Below are 23,039 nucleotides of genomic sequence, written 5' to 3'. Positions count from 1 at the left end.
ATAAATCTATTTTACAAGGGCCCTCATACACTGAAATCCCCCTTCCCCCCACAAAATCCTTCCCCTCACTTCAATACATCATCCAGAACAGAGCAATATATGGAATTCCCCCGATAACTTTTTCCCAAAGAGTATGCTAATACATGGTCTACCTCAATCATTGTCTTCTTTTCTAGTCAATGGGGAATGGTTTGCTATCTTAAATTTTTAATTTCGTTTTTTGATTTATGTCTAGCGACAATCATAAATAGAAATCCAAGAAGCAACATGCAGCTACATCTGTCTACTGTTTGCAAATATGGCCCAAGCACTAGAAAATGACACAGTTCATACCATATTTCCAAATATGCAAGATCTTATTCATTCCACCTAGCTCCATGGTCCAGAAGCCAGTTAGCTCAGAATGAGCTGTGCGAATATGCATATGTTCATTACATAACTTCAGGAACTCTTGCATCTTCTTTGGCTTAACATCGTAAGTCCGAATCTCAAATAATTTGCTATCTTCCTGACGTGGTCCTGTGGCAAACAAACATACCTAAAGAAGAAAAAAAAGGTTGAAATAAACAGGATCTATAGAGATTAAAGAAATGAAATTAAATTATAAATAGCTTGGTTGGGATGTCTGTATACATCTAGAGAAAATGAAAAAAACCCAACAGAGTGGTAATTACATTAAATGATTCAAGTGACATTGTAAATCATATCTGAGTTTGTTTTATGTATTTTTAATTGGCAAAAGACAGAAAGATACTTGGCTGCATAGGGAGAGGAATAGTCAAAAGAAAAAGGGAGGCAATATTGCCCCTGTATAGGTCCCTGGTGAGACCTCACTTGGAATATTGTGTACAGTTCTGGAGACCGCACCTTCAAAAGGATATGAACAGGATGGAGCTGGTCGAGAGGATGGCTATTAAAATAATCAGTTGTTTTTGTTCTAAAGCATATGGGGATAGACGAACGGTGAGATAAGTGTGAATTGATAGAGACATTCAAATATCTCAAAGGTTTCCATGCAAAGGAGGTGAGCCTTTTTCAATGGAAAGGAGGCTCTAGAACGAAGGATTATAGGACGAGGGTGAAAAGGGGTACACTGAGAAGTAATATAGAAACATAGAAATGACGGCAGAAGAAGATCAAACGGTCCATCCAGTCTGCCCAGCAAGCTTGCACTTTTTTTATTTAAATTTTTTTTCCCATACTTATCTTTTTCTCTTGTCCCTTGTAAGTGACTTTTTGTTCTATTTCCCTTCTATCCCGCCGTCCCTTCCACCCCCGCCATCGATGGAGTTAGCAGTGCTGGAGTTGCATCTAAGTGAAGTATCAGTGCTGGAGCTGCATCTAAGTGAAGTATCTAGCTAATTGTTTAGGGGTAGTAACCGCCATCATAGCAAGCTACTCCCACGCATGTTTATCCAGCCTGTGCAACTCAGTCCTTGTTGGTTGTTGTCCGAATATAAATCATCTTTTCATCATTCCCCCTGCCGTTGAAGCAGAGAACTATGCTGGATATCATTGAAAGTGAAGTATCAGGCTAATTTGGTTTGGGGTAGTAACTGCCGTATTAAGCAAGCTACTCCCCTGCTTTTTTTGTGGATGCAAATCCTTTTTTTTTGCCATTTCCCCTTGCCGTTGAAGCATAGAGCAATGTTGGAGTCGCATTAACCATGTGTATGTTTATTTAATTAGGATATTAATCTCCATGTAGTAGCTGTCATTCCCGCAAGCCACCCCCATGCCTCTTCACTTCATTTCCATCCTCTATACTTTATGGATCCACAGTGTTTATCCCTCGCCTCTTTGAAATCCTTCACAGTTTTGGTCTTCACCACTTCCTCAGGAAGGGCGTTCCAGGCATCCTCCACCCTCTCCGTGAAGAAATACTTCCTGTCATTGGTTCTGAGTCTTCCTCCCTGGAGTTTTAAATCTTGATCCCTGGTTCTGCTGATTTTTTTGCAAGGAAAAGGATTGGCCTTTAGGAAATATTTATTTACAGAGAGGGTGCTGGATGCATGGCACGGCCTCCTGGTGGAGGAGAAAAAAATGGTACCTGAATTTAAGAACGCATGGGATAAAGCAAGTTTGTTTATCATAAATGGTGCTTTCCATAGATAGCAGGATGAATTAACCATCACATGTGGGTGACATCATCCGGCAGCACCGAATGGACTCGTCTGTCCAAGACAATAGAGCCCTGAGCTCTACTGAGTATGTGTGGGAATTCCCGTGCAGGGGTTGCCTCATGAGCACCCTCAGTCAGGACCATAGCTAAATCTAGCAATGTAGTGAACACTCCAGGGAGGTGGGAGGGAATTCCATGGCTAAATCATCCTGCTATCTACAGAAAGCACCATTTACGGTGAGCAAATTTGCATTTTCTGTTGATAAGCAGCCTGAATTAGCCATTATATGTGGGGAGTCCTAAGCTAAGAGTTGCTGCAGAACGTTTACTTAGTAGGCAATCTGGTCCCCATTGTGGAGACTGGACTACAGCAAAAAGAGGTTCTGTAAAACTGCCCATTTGAATATACTGTCAGTCTTTGAGAGGCTATCCAGATAGTAGTGGGATGTGAAGATATGAACTGAAGACTAAGTTGCAGCTCTGCAAAAGTCCTCAATGGGCATGTAATAAAGATGAGCAACAGAGACCATAGTACTTACTTGATAAGCTTTAACTGAATCTGTGAGTTGTAATCCTGCTAAGTGATAGCAGTGTTGAATGCACTGTTACGATCCCAGTCACCAGGATAATAACCGGGCACTTACCGCTTCCTCCCGCGCCACAGAACGCCCGATCCGCACCACAGAACGCCCGATTCACGGCCCTCCAGGCTGCATGGCAGCAGCGTCCCCACGAGGGAGACGCCGCCGAAGACTCCGCCCCTCGTCGGGGGAACGCGTGCGCGCAGGGCCCCGCGTTTTCAATGTCAGAACCCGGATGTGCTGACACGCCTCCGATGACGTCAGACGCCGGGGTAGGGGATTTAAACTGGGGACCGGGGCTTTTCAAATTGCCTTGCAACGAGGTTCCTTCTACGAAGTACTAGTTGCCTTCTGACTTCCCGGTTCCTGATTTCTGCTGCCTGTCTTGGATTCTACCTGCCTGACCCTGACTTCTGTTTTGCCTGCCGCCTGCCTTGACTTCTGGTTCGTGATCCTGACTTCTGTTTTGCCTGCCGCCTGCCTTGACTTCTGGTTCGTGATCCTGACTTCTGTTTTGCCTGCCGCCTGCCTTGACTTCTGGTTCGTGACCCTGACTTCCGTTTTGCCTGCTGCCTGCCCTGACCCCTGGTTTGTGACCCTGTCTTCTGCTTGTCCGCCGCCTGCCTTGATCTCCGGTCCGTACTCTGGTCCTGGGTTTCGTCAGTTCTTCGCCTAAGTCCCAGCGGTCCGGGTCCCTACGGGCTCCTCCTGGGGGGACCTCGGACTTCCAGGGTGAAGACTCCTAAGTCCTAGCGACCCGGGCCTCCACAGCTTCTCTGGAGGGGTCACGGGTTTCCAGGTGAAGTTTCTTCTACCCAGTGTGAGTCTGCCTCCCGACTGTCCCCTCCGGGTCGGTCGGCCTAAGGATCCACTTCCGGATTTGGACAATCATAACATGCACTCAGATAACTAATTAACGTTTGCTTGGTGACCGTAGTTCCTAGACAGTTTGGGTTGTAGAATACGAAAAGCTGATTGGTTTGACAATGGGGGTTGAGTCTTTCCTTTGTAATAAGCAGAAACCTGTTTGCAGTCCAAAGTATTGTCAATAATTTCTGGACTCAAAGCCAGTGCAACAAGAACACTCAAACTCAGTACAATAGTACAAATTGAAATTTATTTGGCTTTACCAAGTGTTCCTGTGAGATGCGATATGCCCTCTATCTGTAATAACTAGCATCTCAATGAATATATGACATGCCCTGACTTATATAATCAAAATACAGCACTACCGAAGTTTCCAGAATGAATGACGTGACTGCCCAAAGACTTCTTTACAAAGATACATTATGCTGTTGTCATGACAATCTATCATGTATAGGAAATGCTTGTGAGGACCTCCCTCAACTGAGAATTCTTCTAACCCTGTTCATCCTCCCACCATAAAAGTTCCTTTATCAACCTGGCTTTGATGCACTTTGTTCTTCTGTTCTTCTCTTGATATTCTTTGTTGTGTAAACACATAGCAAGTCTGTGGTTTCAATAGGAAGCTCAGCATGAATTCCGTTTTCTGGAGCCAGGACTTAATTAAAACTGTACCCTCAGGGGCATCTTCATTCACCTGGCTCCTGTCCGTTGAAATAGGCATCTGCAAGACAAAAGCCTGCATCCCGGACCCAGCTTCCCTGTATTGTGGTGCAAACATTGTCATTGATGCCTTCCTGGCCTTTAATTATATGCTTTGCAGAGCTTACAAGTTTCCTAAATCTTCTACATCCTTCGAATCTGTGATAGTCAGAAAGTCACTCAGAGTTCATTCACCTCTGACAGGCCACAGTACAGCAGAGGCATCTGGGTATTTTTGGTTGTCTTAATCAGACATATTCTTCATTTCCCTCTATGGGACACCGTTAATGGACAGGTGTCACATCAATCAATCTTCGATGATGAGCCATGACAAAGGAACTTAAAAGTGTGTCCTAACCCCTAACCTTGGTATTTATCAGGTGTAGTGCATAGGTGTGTGTCCCTCTAGATTCCTAATTAATATGAATGATACTCCCACAAGCATTCACTAGTTAATCAAACAATAACATCAAAACTAATTTTCACTAGGTAGCTATTAGCTCTATAATGGAGCTATACAGATACCTGCATTATAAAAAGGACCTACTTCATAATAACATGATCACATATGTTATCTTTCAGAATCAAGTAAGTACATAATAGTGGTATAACATGTAAAGATAAGTACACAGAGAGACTAGTATGAAAGTACTATGTTTCTCATATAATACTAGGTATACTGGGCAAATCTTTTCAATAAGTACTCTTATTATGAACAACTACCCAGGATAATATTCATTAAAATGGCAAGCAGGGATATAATCAATGCACCTTACCAGAAAAGTAAAGGAACCAATAGAATAGAAGAAACAAGAATCAATAGAAGAACTCATACTGTGTTGTGCATACATGATGTAAAAGTGTTGCAAAGCATAAGACATATTCTAGTCATATGCTGCAGTGATGGAAGATCAAATACAAAGGCATATGCATGATAGGGAAAGGCATAGCAAAAGTCCAAAACATCATACTAATTCTGTAGGGTAGTTATAGTGCTATCCAGTATTATGACAACAACCCGTAGCAGTGAAAGCTCTCACTGTATGGCCAGTCCTAATTCGCTTGTGGCAGTCATATGTCCAAGAGATAACAACTTAATTGTTTAAGTCTTTTTTTTTTTTTTTTTCTCCTTTATCTTTTGGTCATCAATGTTACAACGTTATCATTAAATTTTGAACTTATGTACACTGTTCCAAGTTTCATAACCTTGTTCTATGTAATGCCTTTTGGCAATTTTCATGTTCTGTTTCAATGTAAACCGATGTGATCTTTATTTCATATAGGAACACCGGTATATAAAAATCTAAAAATAAATAAATAAATAAAGAGATAATACAGCTGTGGATGGCAAGGTTTCTAAACCGATGTCAGTCGAGGGGTATTAGTTATTAAGGTAGATGATGACTAGTAATACTGCTTCGTCTTCAGGTACTTCTAGGGAAATGGGGCTCATACCCTTCTTAAATGATGGTAAGCCTAAGTGTAATTGGGAATAATCATAAAAACAAGTAAAAGCTGACACTATGAGAAAGTCTTTAGCATATTATGTGAACTAAAACAAAATAATGTATTTTGCAGAATTGATAAACCATCAGTGTGAGTCTTTGCACAGGGAAAGGAAGAAATTTAATACAAATCGAAGACAGAACTAAGAAAAATTATATCTTCCCCTTTGGAATCCTAAATAGAAACCAACTAGCTTATAAGTCACAGATAGAGTTTATAGTGAAAGGGCCAAGATAAGAAGAAAAGAACAATGAGCAATTAATATACCCAAAGATATAGTAATAAAATGTTACAGATCCCCATAGCAGAGCTCCTCATGTGTAAGGTATGTATTTGTTTCATGATTGTAATAACTGTGAAAAATTCAATAAAGTATAAATAAAAAAAAAAAAAAGAAGAACAATCTCATAATAAATATCACAGGCTACACTAGTAAGAAATCTTAGTGAAAGAGAGTGAAACAGTCATTAGGTGAAATCTAGTAAATAGTGGCATAGTAAAAAGATATTCAAAGAAGGGTTCAGCGAAAACATTAGAATAAGAAATAGAATATTGAGATATTAAAGATCAGCAAAGTGATTACCCTAAGTGCAAGCTGCAAAACAAAAGAATAGGAATTGCTTATAACTTAGGCTGGTGTGGAAGAGAAATATAAAGAGATCTCCCTCTTGAACCCTAAATTATCATATTTGAATCACACTGAAACACATCACCCTCTATGTGATCGAAGAAGCTTCCATAGATAAAGATAAAAAAACCTAGTACATATGCATTTAGCTGATTCAGCATATAAGTATTATAAAGTCTAAGACTGGAAAATACTACTTAACTTGGAACATACAAACTAATAAAAACAGCATCACTTCAAATAATATCATTAACTTGAACAGCTAAGTGCTGACAGAGAATGAAAGAACCTAAATTCTGCATAAAGTCATTCCCACAGAACAAAGAAAAACACAAAAATCAGGTATGAATTATAAGCCTTGCAGTCCATATAGTATGTAAGAACTTCTGTGGCCAAATATAAGTTCTGCAATCAGTGCGTATATAGTTCTTTTAGTAGGATTCAGTGATGGCAGAGTAGAATCTCTTAACTCCTTAGATTAGATGCATGTGTTTGAAATCAAACCTAAATAAAAGTGCAACAAAGCCGATTAAGTAGTAAGAAAATACTTTTATGTCACGTACTCCCTATATTTAATTTGCCAAATAATCCCCACATTATTTCAAAACATCATGCAATGGTCCAGACCACAAACATAAATACTCAGACTGTACATTAAAACATATATGTCACAGCACTGACCACATAATACATGCATTCATTCATTCCTCCTTGTACACATGTAACATAGAACAGACAACATGACAAACTTTTGAGCTCAAAAAGAAAAAAATACTTTAAAATATAAAAGAATTGGATCGATCCACAAAAGAAAACAAAAACTCAGGATGAAAATTAAAATAGATCTATTCAAAAATTGAAAAGGAATCAAACTGGAAAAAACTAATCTTCATCTCCCATAGAACAGAGACAGATGTGCCTTGTGCTTTGGTACCCTGAAAAGAAATCTAATATATGACAGTTAATATCATGATTAAAAATAAAGTTAAAAAAATAACATTACAGGTTCCTTAAAAGTCAAACTGCTGTTATACCTTAATTCAGAAAAAAACAGTCATAAAGCTACTTTCCTTTCTATGTTGGTTCACCTCTAGGAGGCGCTGTCCCCTGTGATAAGAGCTACTTCCTTTTACAAATCTAAAATCCTTTTTTTTTTCTATGCTTGTAAACTCCTACCTCGCTTTCTAAAAGAGAAACTTAAAACAGACAACTTTGCACTTAATTAGAAGTCATTTTATTTCCATCCAAGGTGCATATGTTCCACAAAGTTCTTACTACCAAATCCTGTAAATACCCTAAATAAAAATACGAATCATTTCCAAAAGCACAAACATATCAACTAGGAATCTGGAAGTCTGCAAAATAAAAGGATGGCACATACTACTATGCATTAACCAAAAGTTTTTCTTACTGGCACATAAATAGATAATAGGCATTGCTGCTTAACTCTCTGCTGTTCACCGTCTCATAATCTTTCTCCTTTACATATCGTCTAAACAGTCCACAATACAAACGTTCAATACCTGAACTCCCATCAAAATAAACCACCTAATTCATTCCCTTTCTTCGAAAAGTTAGCATCTAATGAGATATAATCAAAACTGAGAAATATCTATCATCCTTACTGCCACATAAAGGTCATACATATTAGTGCCTTCTGTTTGTTTCTGACCTGTGTTTAATTTACAATAGCTCATATCTGCACACAATTGTTTAAAAGCAAACCCATGATGAAAGATTTAAATGTAACTGACCCACATTTTTATTTCTCTACTTCTACCAAAACATTCTAAATGTCTCACCACACAGCCTTCTGCATATAAAAGAAATCTTTTCCCTCTTTAACATTACATCCTCTCTCATCCCTAATATTCACTTTCCCCATACTTTCAACACAAATTTCTGTTTTCACATTAAACAGATCAATTCATTAGTCCCTCTTCTATCACCTTTGCACCCCGTCCTGTAACATACTCAACCCTCAAACATCTTACCTCAGCAAAACTGTATAATTCATTTTAAAAGTGATTCACTCCCAGGGTTGTTTTTTTTTCTTTCGTCTCAAACACATTCCTAAGGGGGGGTTCACCTCCTCTCCCGCCAAACAACTATTACACTCAATGAATAGGTTAGTTAAGTGATAAAGCACTTAAACAGATCATTTCATTAAAATGGCATCGCTCTCTTTTGGTATATCTATAAATTGTTTTCCTTTCTATCTCTCTGCCTATGCACCTGACCAAAGAAAAAACATCCCTTTCCAATGATAAATCAAATCTGATTATGAATGGCTTTAAATAAACACAGTTTCATGCTTTCTAGATGTAACCCACCGCACACTGTGCTAAGATCTCTTCACAATAAACCCTCATTACTAACACAATTCTAAAAACGTAGATGCCAATATGAGCATCTCTACATTCCTGGTAAGAAAATATGTATGGAAACTAGCTGGATAAACCGACAAGCCACTCGTTCTCCTTCTGCCAGCATTGCTATGTTTCTATGTTTACTGTAAACATAAGATACATTGTAACATCAGCAACAAAGGCATTACGACTACATCCAATGTGAAGATCAAAAAAGTACCATGGTCGGACCACACTCTCATCTCTACCTCTTTCGCCTTGAAAGAGACCAACACCCCTAATATTCCTTCACCTTCATTCCAATACAGGAGGCGATGCTCCCCAGATGATCTTAACATCCAGATGGAGTCACAGCTCCCTCTATTAGATCTCACCGACCCGAACACTGCCATTCGTTCCTGGAACAATATAACAGAAAATATAGCTAACAAGCTCTGCCCTTCAACTATAAAAAAATCTCACACCAATGCCTCCAACAGACAACCTTGGTTCACCAATGAACTCAGAAAACTAAAACAAAGCTTAAGAAAGAAAGAAGCGACTTGGCGTAAAACTCCTAGTGACATCACCATCTCATCATACAAATCTACACTATACCAGTACAAAGCCCTCACCTCAAAATCAAAAAAAGATTATTTTGCATCTAAGATTCACAACCTGGTCTTTGATGCTAAAGCCCTCTTCGCTTATGTATCCAGCCTCACGCAAACCATACCGCGAGAAATCCCCAGCGACATGGCACAATCCAAAGCTGAAGAACTGGCCCAATTTTTCCAAAATAAAATCGACAATCTTTTAACCCAACTGCCTTCCAATACAGTAGACGCCCTCCCAACATACCAACACCCGACCTTCTTAAACTCCAGCCTTAACACTTTTGAGCCCGTCTCTTCCACTGAGATACAAACCATCCTGAGAAGAATGAAACCTTCATCTCATCCTGCAGACCACATCCCCACTAAACTACTTCTATCCATTCCAGACACAATAGCTACATCATTGACAAACATCATCAACTGCTCTCTAGCCCAAGGATCCTTCCCAGACGATCTCAAAATGGCCTCAATCTCACCTCTCCTAAAGAAACCCAACCTTGACCCAAAGGACCCCATCAACTTCCGCCCCATAGCTAACCTCCCATTCATCGCCAAGATCATGGAAAAACTTGTTAACACTCAACTCTCAAACTACATAGAAGACAACAATCTCCTCTTCGCCCCACAACACGGATTTCGAAAAAATCGAGGCACAGAATCTCTCCTCATCTCTTTGACAGACCATATACTATTGGGCCTTGACAAAGGAAACTCGTTCCTACTGATCTTGCTAGACCTATCCGCAGCGTTTGATACGGTCAACCATGCCATCCTCCTAAACCTATTGTCATCCATAGGAATTAGCGGCACCGTCTTCTCCTGGTTTAAAACCTTTCTCAACAACAGAGGTTACAAAGTTAAACTCCAAAACAAGGAATCCTCAAGATTTGACTCTGCTATAGGAGTCCCACAAGGTTCTTCACTATCCCCGACTCTATTCAATATTTACCTTCTTCCTCTCTGCCAACTTCTCACTGACCTCAATCTAAAGTTTTTCCTATACGCAGATGATATTCAAATCATCATCCCTATTAAAGACACTTACTCTAATGCTCTTGACTACTGGGAATCATGCCACCAAAAAATCAAACAATTACTCAACAGCCTACACCTCATCTTAAATTCCTCCAAGACTGAGATCCTACTCATCTCGCCTGAAAACACAAACAACAGTACTCTTCCTTCCAATCTTCTTACCACACAAACCAGAGACCTAGGAGTGATAATAGATAACCGGCTAAACTTCAAGGCACACATCAATAAAACAACTAAAGACTGCTTCTATAAACTCCAGGTCCTAAAAAGGATAAGACCTCTTTTCCACGCTCACGATTTCAGAACGATCATCCAAGCAGTCATTTTCTCGAAACTGGACTACTGCAATTCCCTATTGCTAGGTCTACCTTCATCCTACTCCAAACCACTCCAGATGGTGCAAAATTCAGCAGCCCGTATTCTGACAGGCACAAGGAAAAGAGACCACATCTCCCCCGTCTTGAAAGAGCTTCATTGGTTACCCGTATACTTCCGCATCATGTATAAGGCCTTAACCATCATCTATAAAACTATACATCAACTCACCACTCTCGATCTCCAATTCCCTCTCCAATTACATAATTCTACTAGACCTACCAGAGATGCTTATAGAGGCTCCCTACTAGTTCCCCCAGCGAAAACGACCAAACACATCACCCTAAGAGATCGCGCCACCTCCACAGCTGGCCCTCTACTGTGGAATTCCATTCCTACAGACCTCAGACAGGAGCCATGCCTCCCAACATTTAGGAAAAAACTTAAGACTTGGTTATTCAAGCAAGCTTTTCCGGACACAACCTAATGACACAATCCAATGACTCATAAAACACCTTGCCGTTTGTATTTAATATTTATTCTATACTACATTTATATTGTATTTTGTTAACTAGTCTCTCCTCTCTTCTTCCTTCCAAGTTCGGCTTCCCTTGTTAAATGTAACTGTACCTTCTGTCACCACAGTTCTAGTTCCATGTATTTATTATCATTTTTTGTATTTATTGCACCCCCGTTCTATGTAAACCAGCAAGATATGTTTTCATGATTGCCGGTATATAAAAACTCTAAATAAATAAAATAAATAAAATAAAAACAAGCAAGGGAGGGGAAAAGAAAAACAGCATAGAACTGAAAGATTCCTTTCTCTATTTAATGAACTGCAGCAATTAATTCAAATGTCCCTATATACCACACTGCCAGCAGTTCACAAATGTCCAGATTTAAGTTCAACTACAATCACTAAACTTTTGTACAAGGAAACATTTTACACAAAATCTTGACTTATATAAATAGATGCACACAGACAAGAAATAGACTTCCTTGTTAAAGCTAATCAAAGAAGGAAAAGAAAGAAATTAATCACATGTAACCTGCTGTAAAAGATTAAAGCCGTTAGCATCTTCCTGTACACACAACAAACAACCAGACTTTGGTAAAAATCCACTAACTAAAAACTCTTTATCATACTAATAATAACTTTCAAAGTTACCCAATTTAACTTATTCCTTCTTCTTCCTTTCGAAGCAACTGTACTGCAGTAAAACAATCTCTCCCGTACTCCATGCGGTCTGAGGACAAAAGACCCCAGACTGACTAGTGCTGGCTACCCCTCTGTTTTTTCAACTGTTCAATCTGAAAATAGCAGAACTTAATTTAGATTTTAATCAAATCATCAACTCATGTCCTGTCTTTGCAAAAAGTATTCTAATCCCGATGTAACACACAATCTATATACACTGTACAACAAATAAAATAAAAACATTGATACTTACAGATTTTTCCTTTTTTTTTTTTTTTTTTACTTACTCACAAAATGGATCCAACTTCATTCCACATCTGCTCTGAACTCATAATTCTCCGGGATAACCTCCACTCATGTGGGCAACTCACTATCTTTGAACGGAAAGCCAAATTACCCATTCAAGAACCTAGCGTCAGGTTTGTCCACCAAACATAACACTACAGCTTATTAATAATTAATAATTATAATAACAACAGCTATTAAAGTCCCACCTGGGGTGCCAAAATGTCAATAATTTCTGGACTCAAAGCCAGGGCAACAAGAACACTCAAACTCAGTACAATAGTACAAATTGAAATTTATTTGGCTTTACCAAGTGTTCCTGTGAGATGCGATATGCCCTCTATCTGTAATAACTAGCATCTCAATGAATATATGACATGCCCTGACTTATATAATCAAAATACAGCACTACCGAAGTTTCCAGAATGAATGACGTGACTGCCCAAAGACTTCTTTACAAAGATACATTATACTGTTGTCATGACAATCTATCATGTATAGGAAATGCTTGTGAGGACCTCCCTCAACTGAGAATTCTTCTAACCCTGTTCATCCTCCCACCATAAAAGTTCCTTTATCAACCTGGCTTTGATGCACTTTGTTCTTCTGTTCTTCTCTTGATATTCTTTGTTGTGTAAACACATAGCAAGTCTGTGGTTTCAATAGGAAGCTCAGCATGAATTCCGTTTTCTGGAGCCAGGACTTAATTAAAACTGTACCCTCAGGGGCATCTTCATTCACCTGGCTCCTGTCCGTTGAAATAGGCATCTGCAAGACAAAAGCCTGCATCCCGGACCCAGCTTCCCTGTATTGTGGTGCAAACATTGTCATTGATGCCTTCCTGGCCTTTAATTATATGCTTTGCAGAGCTTACAAGTTTCCTAAATCTTCTACATCCTTCGAATCTGTGATAGTCAGAAAGTCACTCAGAGTTCATTCACCTCTGACAGGCCTCAGTACAGCAGAGGCATCTGGGTATTTTTGGTTGTCTTAATCAGACATATTCTTCAGTATGAAGGACCTTTTCACCATCATGAGCATAGGGCCTTGATGTGGAAGGTGGAGACCACTTTTGACAGAAACTTGGGGGGAGTTTGGAGAACTACCCTATTGTAAAAAAGCTACAGATATGAAGGATAGAGAACAAGAGCCTGGAGTTCGCAGACTCTAGCAAAAATGATGGAAAATAGAAAAAAAAAATTACCATCCAAGTCAAATATTTTAGGAAAGCCATTTCCAGACGCTCAAACGGAGGCTTGGTTACCTGGGAAAGAACAACATTGGGATCCAATGGTACAGAAGATACTAGTAGATGAGTGGATATTGGTTTACATCGTATCATGGTAGGCTGCTATGGCGCCAAGATGCACTCGCACCAAAGATATTGCAAGATCTCAGTTTGAAAGGTAGAAAAAAGATATTGAAATAGATGCTGAGGATGAGGTGAGAAAGTATTAATTGCCTTTAGCAGACACCACTTATAGAGTATCTATCCCACTTGAAGGCATTGCTGCGCCTGGTAGATAGTTTCCTAGATGAGACTGATATCGACAATCTCTGTAGATAGGTCGAGATTTGCAATTCCTGAGCAGTCAACTCCAGGCTGTTAAGTTGAGGGCAGCGAGGTTGGGATGATAAAAAGAGTTTTGCTCTCATGAGTTAATAGCATTGGATCTAATGGCAGTGGAATGAGAGGACTGCTGGAAAGTTGTACAATATATACCATGCTTGTCTGGGCCATGCTGAAACTATGATGACTAGTCCTGAAGAACGTTTTGTACTGTTCTGGCTATGAGCAGTATCAGTAGAAAAGCACACATGAGGTTTGATCCTCAATCGAAGAGGAAAGTATCCTGAGCTCTCCGTAGCTCGCTTGGAAGAAATGAGCAGAATTAATTTACCTTGCTTTGAAGCAAACAGGTCTACTATTGTCTGATTCCATAATCTAAATATTTTGTCTGCTACATATTTTTGCAAAGATCATTCGTGCGGTCAAAATCTTCTGCGAGCATGATGGAGATCCCAGGGAGATAGGAAGTCTACAGCAGTGCCTGATTTTTGTCCTTCAAAATTCCACATCTTGAGTGCTTCCCAGCAGAGGGGCCGTGATTCCATTCCCCCTTGGTTGTTGACATAATACATGGTCACCTGGTTGTCCGTCTAAATGAGGATGCTCTTGCCCCGAAGATGGTGCATGAACACTAACAAAGCACTTCTTATTGCTCGCAGCTCAAGCAGGTTGATTTGAAACCAACTTTCCTTGGGAGACCACGTACCCTGGGTTCGACAGGAGCCGACGTGAGCTCCCCACCACTTCGTTGAGGAGTCAGTTAATGTTATTCAGTATGGAGGACAATGACGAGGTGCTCCCTCTCAAAGACATGAGCCATCTCTTAGGAAATTTAGATCTCCCTGGAGAGTTAAGAACATAAGAAGTTGCCATCTTGAGTGAGACCAAGAGTCCAACAAGCCCAGCACCCTGTTTCCAACTGCGGCCATTCCAGGTTGGTTACAAGTACCTGGCAAGTACCCAAACATTAAATAGATCCCATGGTACTAATACTAGCAATCACAATTACTATTCCCTAAGTCAATTTGATTAATAGCAGTTCATGGACGTCTCCTCCAGGAACTTATCCAAACCTTTCTTAAACCCAGCTATACTAACTGTCCTAACCACATCCTTCGGCAATGAATTTCAAAGCTTAATTACGTTGAGTGAAAAAAAATGTTCTACAATTTTTTAATTGTGCTTCTTGCTAACTTCATGGAGCGCCCCCTAGACCTTCCATTATCTTAAAGAGTAAATAACTGATTCACATTTACCTGTTCAAGTCCTTTCTTGATTTTGTAGACCTCTATCATATCCCCCCTCAGCCATGTCTTCTCCAAGCTGAACAGCCCTAACCTCTTTAGCCTTTCCTCATAGGGGAGCCATTCTATCCCCTTTATCATTTTGGCTGCCTTCTCTGTACCTTCTCCAGTGCAACTATATTTTTTTTTTTAGATGCAGCAACCAGAATTGCAGACAGTATTCAAGATGCGGTTTCACTATGAAGCAATACAGAGGCATTATGACATTTTCCGTTTTATTCACCATTCGCTTCCTAATAATTCCTAAAATTCTGTTTGCTTTTTTGCCTGCTGCAGTACACTGAGCCGATGATTTTAATGTATTATCACTAAGATGCCTAGATCTTGTTCCTGGGTGGTAGCTCCTAATATGCACCTTGAATACTGCACCTTGAATACTGTGTACAGTTCTGGTCGCCGCATCTCAAAAAAGATATAATTGCGATGGAGAAGGTACAGAGAAGGGCTACCAAAATGATAAGGGGAATGGAACAGCTCCCCTATGAGGAAAGACTGAAGAGGATAGGACTTTTCAGCTTGGAGAAGAGACGGCTGAGGGGGGATATGATAGAGGTGTTTAAAATCATGAGAGGTCTAGAACTGGTAGATGTGCATCGGTTTTTTTACTCTTTCGGATAATAGAAATACTAGGGGGCACTCCATAAAGTTAGCATGTGGCACATCTAAAACTAATCAGAGAAAGTTCTTTTTCACTCAACGCACAATTAAACTCTGGAATTTGTTGCCAGAGGATGTGGTTAGTGCAGTTAGTATAGCTGTGTTTAAAAAAGGATTGGATAAGTTCTTGGAGGAGAAGTCCATTACCTGCTATTAACATACAGTGTCAAAATTGACCGCCATGAGTCGAAACACAGAAAACTATTACAAGGCGTGCCGCAAGGATCCTCACTATCATCTACACTTTTCAACATATACCTCACTCCCCTCTGTCGACTTTTAGTGAAACTGGGTCTCCCACATTTCATATATGCAGATGATGTTCAGATCCTCATCCCCATCAATGATTCCTTACCTAATGCTCTGAAAATTTGGGATACGGCTCTTGTTGAAATAAAGAAACTACTTACCGAAAATTTCCTAGCAATAAACACTAGCAAGACAGAGCTCCTCATCATCACTCCACAAAACAACTTTTCTTTTAACACTAACCTACATTCTCCATCTGACACTCTCAATTTACAGCAAGTCCGCAGCCTCGGCGTTATCATTGACAATCATTTCTCCTTAAAGAAATTTATCACTTCCACCATCAAAAATGGATTCTTTAAGCTACATATTCTAAAAAGAATTAAACCGCTCCTACATCCACATGACTTCCGGACAGTCTTACAAGCTATAATATTGTCAAAACTGGACTACTGCAATTCCATCCTACTAGGTCTCCCTAAAAATTCACTACAACCATTACAGATGCTACAAAATGCTGCTGCACGCTTACTCACCAATACTCACCGCCATGAACACATTACACCAGCTCTCCAATTCCTTCACTGGCTTCCAGTAGCATCTAGGATATTATTCAAAGTACTCACACTCATTCATAAGTCTATCTATAACCAAGATATGCAATGGTTCTCTGATCAGTTTACATTCCGCACATCAAAGAGACCAATAAGAAAAATGCACCAAGCCAAACTCGTTTCTTCATCACTTAAACACATCAAACATGCTGCTACTAGAGACCGCTCATTCACGATCGCCGGAACAAACATCTGGAACAAAATGCCTACAGACCTGCGCCTAGAGCCCTGCCATAGGAAATTCAAACAGAACCTTAAAACCTGGCTGTTCAAACAAGCTTACACTCAATAATCATCCCCTCTTCAGAAATGATGATCGCTTGTTCCACTCAAATTACTTTACCTGCCTTTAAATAGATATCTTGCTATAACTCCTGCTCATCTATTGTATCTAAATATCCACTCTACACCCACCCTTTGTAAAGTCTGTTTTTCGGATCCTCATACACACTCCATATTAATGAATCGCTCGTTGCTAAGTTTTATTTTACCTGTTTCTGATTTCCCTTCCTTATTAGGCATGCCTCAGCTGTAGAATATGATTATCATTGGTTTAATAGTTTTGTTTTATGTGGTATTTATATTGTTTCCTCTTAATTTCATTTAATTGTAAAGCATGTTGCTGATTTATTGTTCATTGTAAACCGAGGTGATGTTTTTAACGTGCCGCGGTATATAAAAAAAAATCACTAAATAAATAAAATAATTAAGTTGACTTAGATAATAACCACCGCTATTACTAGCAACGGTAACATGGAATAGACTTAGTTTTTGGGTACTTGCTAGGTTCTTATGGCCTGGATTGGCCACCGTTGGAAACAGGATGCTGGGCTTGATGGACCCTTGGTCTGACACAGTATGGCATGTTCTTATGTTCTTATGGAACCTAACATCGTGTAAACTACAGCATGGGTAATTTTTTTCCTTGCACTTGTCCACATTAAATTTTATCTGCTGTTTGGATGCCCAATCTTTCAGTCTCACAAGGTCCTCCTCCAATTTATCACAATCTGCTTGTGATTTAAGTACTCTAAATAATTTTGTATCAATCGCAAATTTGATTACCTCACTTGTCGTATTCCTTTCCAGATCATTTATAAATATATTAAAAAGCACCAGTCCAAGTACAGATCCCTGAGGTACTCCATTGTTTCCTCTTTTCCACTGAGGCAATTGACCATTTAATCCTCCTCCTCTGTTTCCTGTCTTTTAACCAGTTTGTAATCCACGAAAGGACATTGCCTCCTATCCCATGACTGTTTAGTTTTCTTAGAAGCCTCTCATGAGGGACTTTGTCAAATGCCTTCTGAAAATCCACATACACTTCTTCTACCGGTTCACCTTTATCCACATGTTTTTTAACCCCTTCAAAAAAATGAAGCAGATTTGTGAGGCAAGACTTCCCTTGGGTAACTCCATGCTGACTGTGTTCTATTAAACCGTGTCTTTCTATATGCTCTGTGATTTTGATCTTTAGAATAGTTTCCACTATTTTTCCCGACAATGAAGTCAGGCTCACCAGTCTATAGTTTTCCAAATCACCCCTAGAGCCCTTTTTAAATATTGGGGTTACATTGGCCACCATCCAGTCTTCAGGTACAATGGATGATTTTAATGATAGGTTACAAATTTTAACAGACAGATCTTAAATTTCATTTTTTTAGTTCCATCAGAACCCTGGGGTGCATACCATCCGGTCCAGGTGATTTGTTACTCTTTAGTTTGTCAATCTGGCCTACTACATCTTCCAGGTTTACCGTTATTTTGTTCAGTTCATCTGACTCATTATCCTTGAAAACCATCTCTCACATGACCGTCATGGGGCTAAATGTAAATGTACAGTTTGCATCCACGGGAACCCCCCAATCGCCAATAATGGAAGTAAAGCAGAACTATGACATTCCCAGTACAAATCACCCTGCAAAAAATGATATTCTGGTTCTGGTGTCATCTCTGTAACAGCAACACAAACTCCCTCTACTACCAGGCTCAATAGCCCTACTTAAGAAAAGACAGCAGTTCACTACCAATGCATATCCTCTTCAGAAAACACAACAAATAAGACAGAAACAAATGCCTACATGCTACCGTGTTTCCCCGATAGTAAGACACCCCTGATAGTAAGACGTAGTGGGAATTTTAGGGGGGTCGGCTAATGTAACACATCCCCCGAAAGTAAGACGTACCTGTCATTTCAAAAAAAAAATATTTTTAAATACCTGTCGGAGGGCCGCGTGGGTCCAGGCGGCTGGCGGCGGGAGCCGGGTGGTCGCGTGTTAAATCTAGGCCGCGGGCGGGTGGGCGCTTGTTCCAGGCGGCGGCGGGGGGGGGGGCGGGTGGACGCGCGTTAGTTCGAGATGGCCGGCGGGCGGTGGGTGGTCGCATGTTAAATCTAGGCCGGGTCGCACAGGCGCGCATTCATTCACTGCCGGTGGGGGCCGAGGCAGCCCCCACCGGCAGTGAATGAATGCGCGCACAGGCCCACAGCGCCTGTGTGACCCCTGCGATTCGGCGCTGGGGGCTGCCGGTGGGGGCTGCGGCAGTGAATGAATTCATTCATCCAGGCGGAGGAGCCGGCTGCTTTCGCCGCTGCCGGCTGCTTTCGGCTGCCGCTGCCGGCTGCTTTCGGCGCTCAAGGCAGTCACATGCTGTGACGTCACGGCATGTGACTGCCTTGAGCGCCGAAAGCAGCCCCCACCGGCAGCCCCCAGCGCCGAATCGCAGGGGTCGCACAGGCGCTGTGGGCCTGTGCGCGCATTCATTCACTGCCGGTGGGGGCTGCCAAGGCAGCCCCCACCGGCAGTGAATGAATGCGCGCCTGTGCGACCCGGCCTAGATTTAACACGCGACCACCCGCCACCCGCCGGCCGTCTCGAACTAACGCGCGTCCACCCCCCCCCCCCCCCCCCCCCGCCGCCTGGAACAAGCGCCCACCCGCCCGCGGCCTAGATTTAACACGCGACCACCCGGCTCCCGCCGCCAGCCGCCTGGACCCATGCAGCCCTCCGACAGGTATTTAAAAATAATTTTTTTTTGAACACTCAGGTTTTTTTTCCAATATAAGACATACCCTGAAAGTAAGACATAGTGGGACTTTTGGGGGTAAAAAGAAAGTAAGATGCTGTCTTATATTCGGGGAAACACGGTAGTAAAATACCTCATCTCAGTCACACACACAGAACTGACCTAAAATACTCCCAGGATCTGCAGTAATGCACATAAACTAATCTTCACACAGTTATACTTGTACTATGGAATGCATTCAAACATTATCAACTTTACCTTTTAAAAGGCAACACTACTAATATTAAATCAGACTCTAAACACCAATACACTTCCTATTAGGAAAAACAGAACAAGCCAAGCAGCTATAGATTCCCACACAGAAATCACTGTAAAATTATAATAATAAACAGAATAAATGTTTCAAAATATCTATGACAATCTACACAATAAGAGAATCTTTATTTGAATACAATATCTTGATGCAAAACATATTGATTAGTTAGTTTTAACATTGTCTAGCGAAAATTGTGTTTTTATATTAATAAAAATATGTTTTGCATGAAGATATTGTATTCAAATAACGATTCTCTTATTGTGTAGATTGTTATCTAAAGTAGAGAGAATTATTGAAAATATATCCCTGTTTTTGTTTACCGTGTGGTTACCTATTTATGGAGTAGTATGGATCAAAATATCTATGAGTAGAATAATACCCAATTAAAATCTCATAAAAGTTATTAAAACCTCTCCAAACACCAATAAAATATTTAAAAACAGCAGACATCACACAATATTCAATAATTAAAATGACAGTCAAACAAGAAAAATAAATTTAAAAAGCCACTTTTACTTACTCCCTCTAACAGCGCTCCTACTCCTCTCCCATGCAGGCCAGTAGCACACACCAGAAGCAGCAGTAGTTGCTGAAGCACTGTCCTCTTGGTCCTCTTTCTTAGGTTCCACGACCAGTCTGTCTGTCTCTCTCACACACATCACAACCCCATGACCAGTTTCTGTCTCACACACATCAATCATCTCCCTGACCAGTCTCTCTCATACACACACACAGGCTTCCCACTCCATATTCTCTCTCACATATACAGGCTTCTCACTCTCAAGCTGGCTCTCACACCCCCCCCCCCCACACACACACCCAAGTTTCTCACTCCCATGCTCACTCTCTCCATACACACACAAGGACTTATTGTTCCCATAATCACTGTCTCACACACATACACACACCAGTTTCTCTCTCACTCCCATGCTTGCGCTCTCCACATGCACAAGCTTCTCATTCCCATAATTACTTTCTTTCTCACACACACACACACACACCAGTCACCTCTCCAACCTGTCTCTTCTCTCATGCATACACACACACACACAAGCTTCCCACTCCCATTTTCTCCCATGCTCTCTCTCACATACCCCTCACACACCAGGCTTCTTACTCCCATCTTCTCTCACATGTACAGGTTTCTCACTTCCATACTCTTTCACTCACACACACATAACCAGTCATCTCCCAGACCAGTCTCTCTTTCTCTCACATTCTCCAGTCAACTCCCTGACCAGTCACTTTCATTGTCACTCACATATACACATGTTATCTCTCTGATCAGTTTCTCTCAATCACACACCTACTCTATCTTACATTTACACACATGCTCTCAATCACAGACACACTCTCACTTACACATTGGCTGGCTGCCTCTCAGTTCCTGCCTCCTCCCCTCCCCGAGCACAAATGCTAGCTGCAACAGCCTCCTCCTCCAGCCCCTGCAGGCCAAGAAAGAAGAATTCTACTGCTAATGCTGCTGTCTCTTTTGCCGATTGCCGCCTGCTTCTGATTTTGCTCTGGGCCCATGTTACTGCTCGGGGCAGATGCTGCCGCCGCTACTTTTCAATGCAATATGGCTCTTTCTTCTTCTTGCGCACTTCACTGCACATCACTTCCTGTTCTGGGCCATGGGGGCAAGAGCGGGAAGAAGAAAAGGCCAGCCGCATTTGCCAGCTTCCACTAACACTGTTGCCGTTCCCATCCGGGCTTGTACATACTGATAGCCCGGGTGGCAATGGCAGCAGTGGAAAATAGTCTGACTCTCGCTTGGTAGAGGAAGGGGAGGGAAGAGCAGCGGGAGTCCAGGTACCATGTGACACATCTATGGGTGCTTGGCGGCACACTGGTGAGTCACAACAAACCTGTTGAGAATCACTGATCTAACAGTCCAACTGACTCCCTCACAGGGAGTTTTTGCTTCTACAGCCAACTTAATTTCAAATTCTCTCTTCGCCTGTCTTATCAATGTTTTACACTTAACTTGACAATGCTTATGCTTTATCCTATTTTCTTCAGACGGATCCTTCTTCAATTTTTTGAAGAATGTTTTTTTGGCTAAATTAGCCTCTTTCACCTCACCTTTTTAGTCATGCCAGTAATCGTTTTGCCTTCCTTCCACCTTTCTTAATGCGTGGAATACATCTGGACTGTGCTTCTAAAATTGTATTTTTAAACAATGTCCATGCCTGCTGTACACTTTTAACCTTTGCAGCTGCACCTATCAGTTTATTCTAACTATTTTCCTCATTTTATCAAAGTTTCCCCTATGAAAATGTAATGTTAGAGCTGAAGATTTACATAGTCCCCTTTCCAGTCATTAGTTCAAATTTGATCATATTTGATTATATTATGATTACTATTGGCATGTGCAACCCCCCCTCCCCCAATCATTACCTCTCTCACCAAATCCTGCATTCTACTAAGAATTAAATGTAAAATAGCTCCCTTTCTTGTCGGTCCTGAACCAATTGCTCCATGAAGCAGTCGTTTATTCCATCCAGGAACTTTACGTCTCTAGCATGTCCTAATGTTACATTTACCCAGTCAATATTGGGGTAATTGAAATCTCCCATTATTACTGCCAAACTGGTTAGCTTCCCTGATTTCTCTTACCATTTCATCATCCGTCTGATTATTTTAACCAGGTGGACGATAGTACTATCACTATACTCTTACCCAACACACATGGGATTTCTACCCACACCTTACCAAATTGATCCTCCCTATCGTTCAATACAATTTGTACACTGTTGTAGCACTGTCCCATTGGTTATCCTCCTTCCACCAGGTCTCTGAGATGCCAGTTATATCTATCTCATCATTCACTGATATACACTCTAACTCTCCCATCTTTCTTCTTAGACGTCATATAATTATGTATGTGAAGTTATGTAAACTACTTTGGTTGTTTTTGGACAAATTATGCAGAATATAAGTGTATTTAAATAAAATAAAAATAAGATATGTTCTCTCCTGTAATGAGTCTATCCACATCCCTATAAATTTCAGTCTTTGGGCTGGAACAAAATTCAATTTCAGAAAACTTAAGCTCTATAGTATAGAGATTATGTGGTGTAGATCACTGAACACAGACA

At 40.8% G+C, this 23,039-nt stretch overlaps 1 protein-coding gene across 1 annotated transcript in view; it reads right to left on the bottom strand.

Annotated features, from left to right (window-relative positions):
• Positions 1-23,039, bottom strand: part of LOC115092923 (protein NipSnap homolog 3A-like) — an 80,972-nt gene that overhangs the window by 53,583 nt on the left and 4,350 nt on the right. Inside the window, 1 exon segment of the mRNA XM_029604353.1 lies at positions 334-538. Within this exon segment, the coding sequence (XP_029460213.1) occupies positions 334-538 (205 nt within the window).

This window comes from Rhinatrema bivittatum, chromosome 1 (assembly GCF_901001135.1).
Source record: "Rhinatrema bivittatum chromosome 1, aRhiBiv1.1, whole genome shotgun sequence".
Classification (NCBI taxonomy): domain Eukaryota; kingdom Metazoa; phylum Chordata; class Amphibia; order Gymnophiona; family Rhinatrematidae; genus Rhinatrema; species Rhinatrema bivittatum.
The sequence above is the reverse complement of the archived record's forward strand: the minus strand, read 5'-3'. Positions and strand labels throughout refer to the sequence as shown.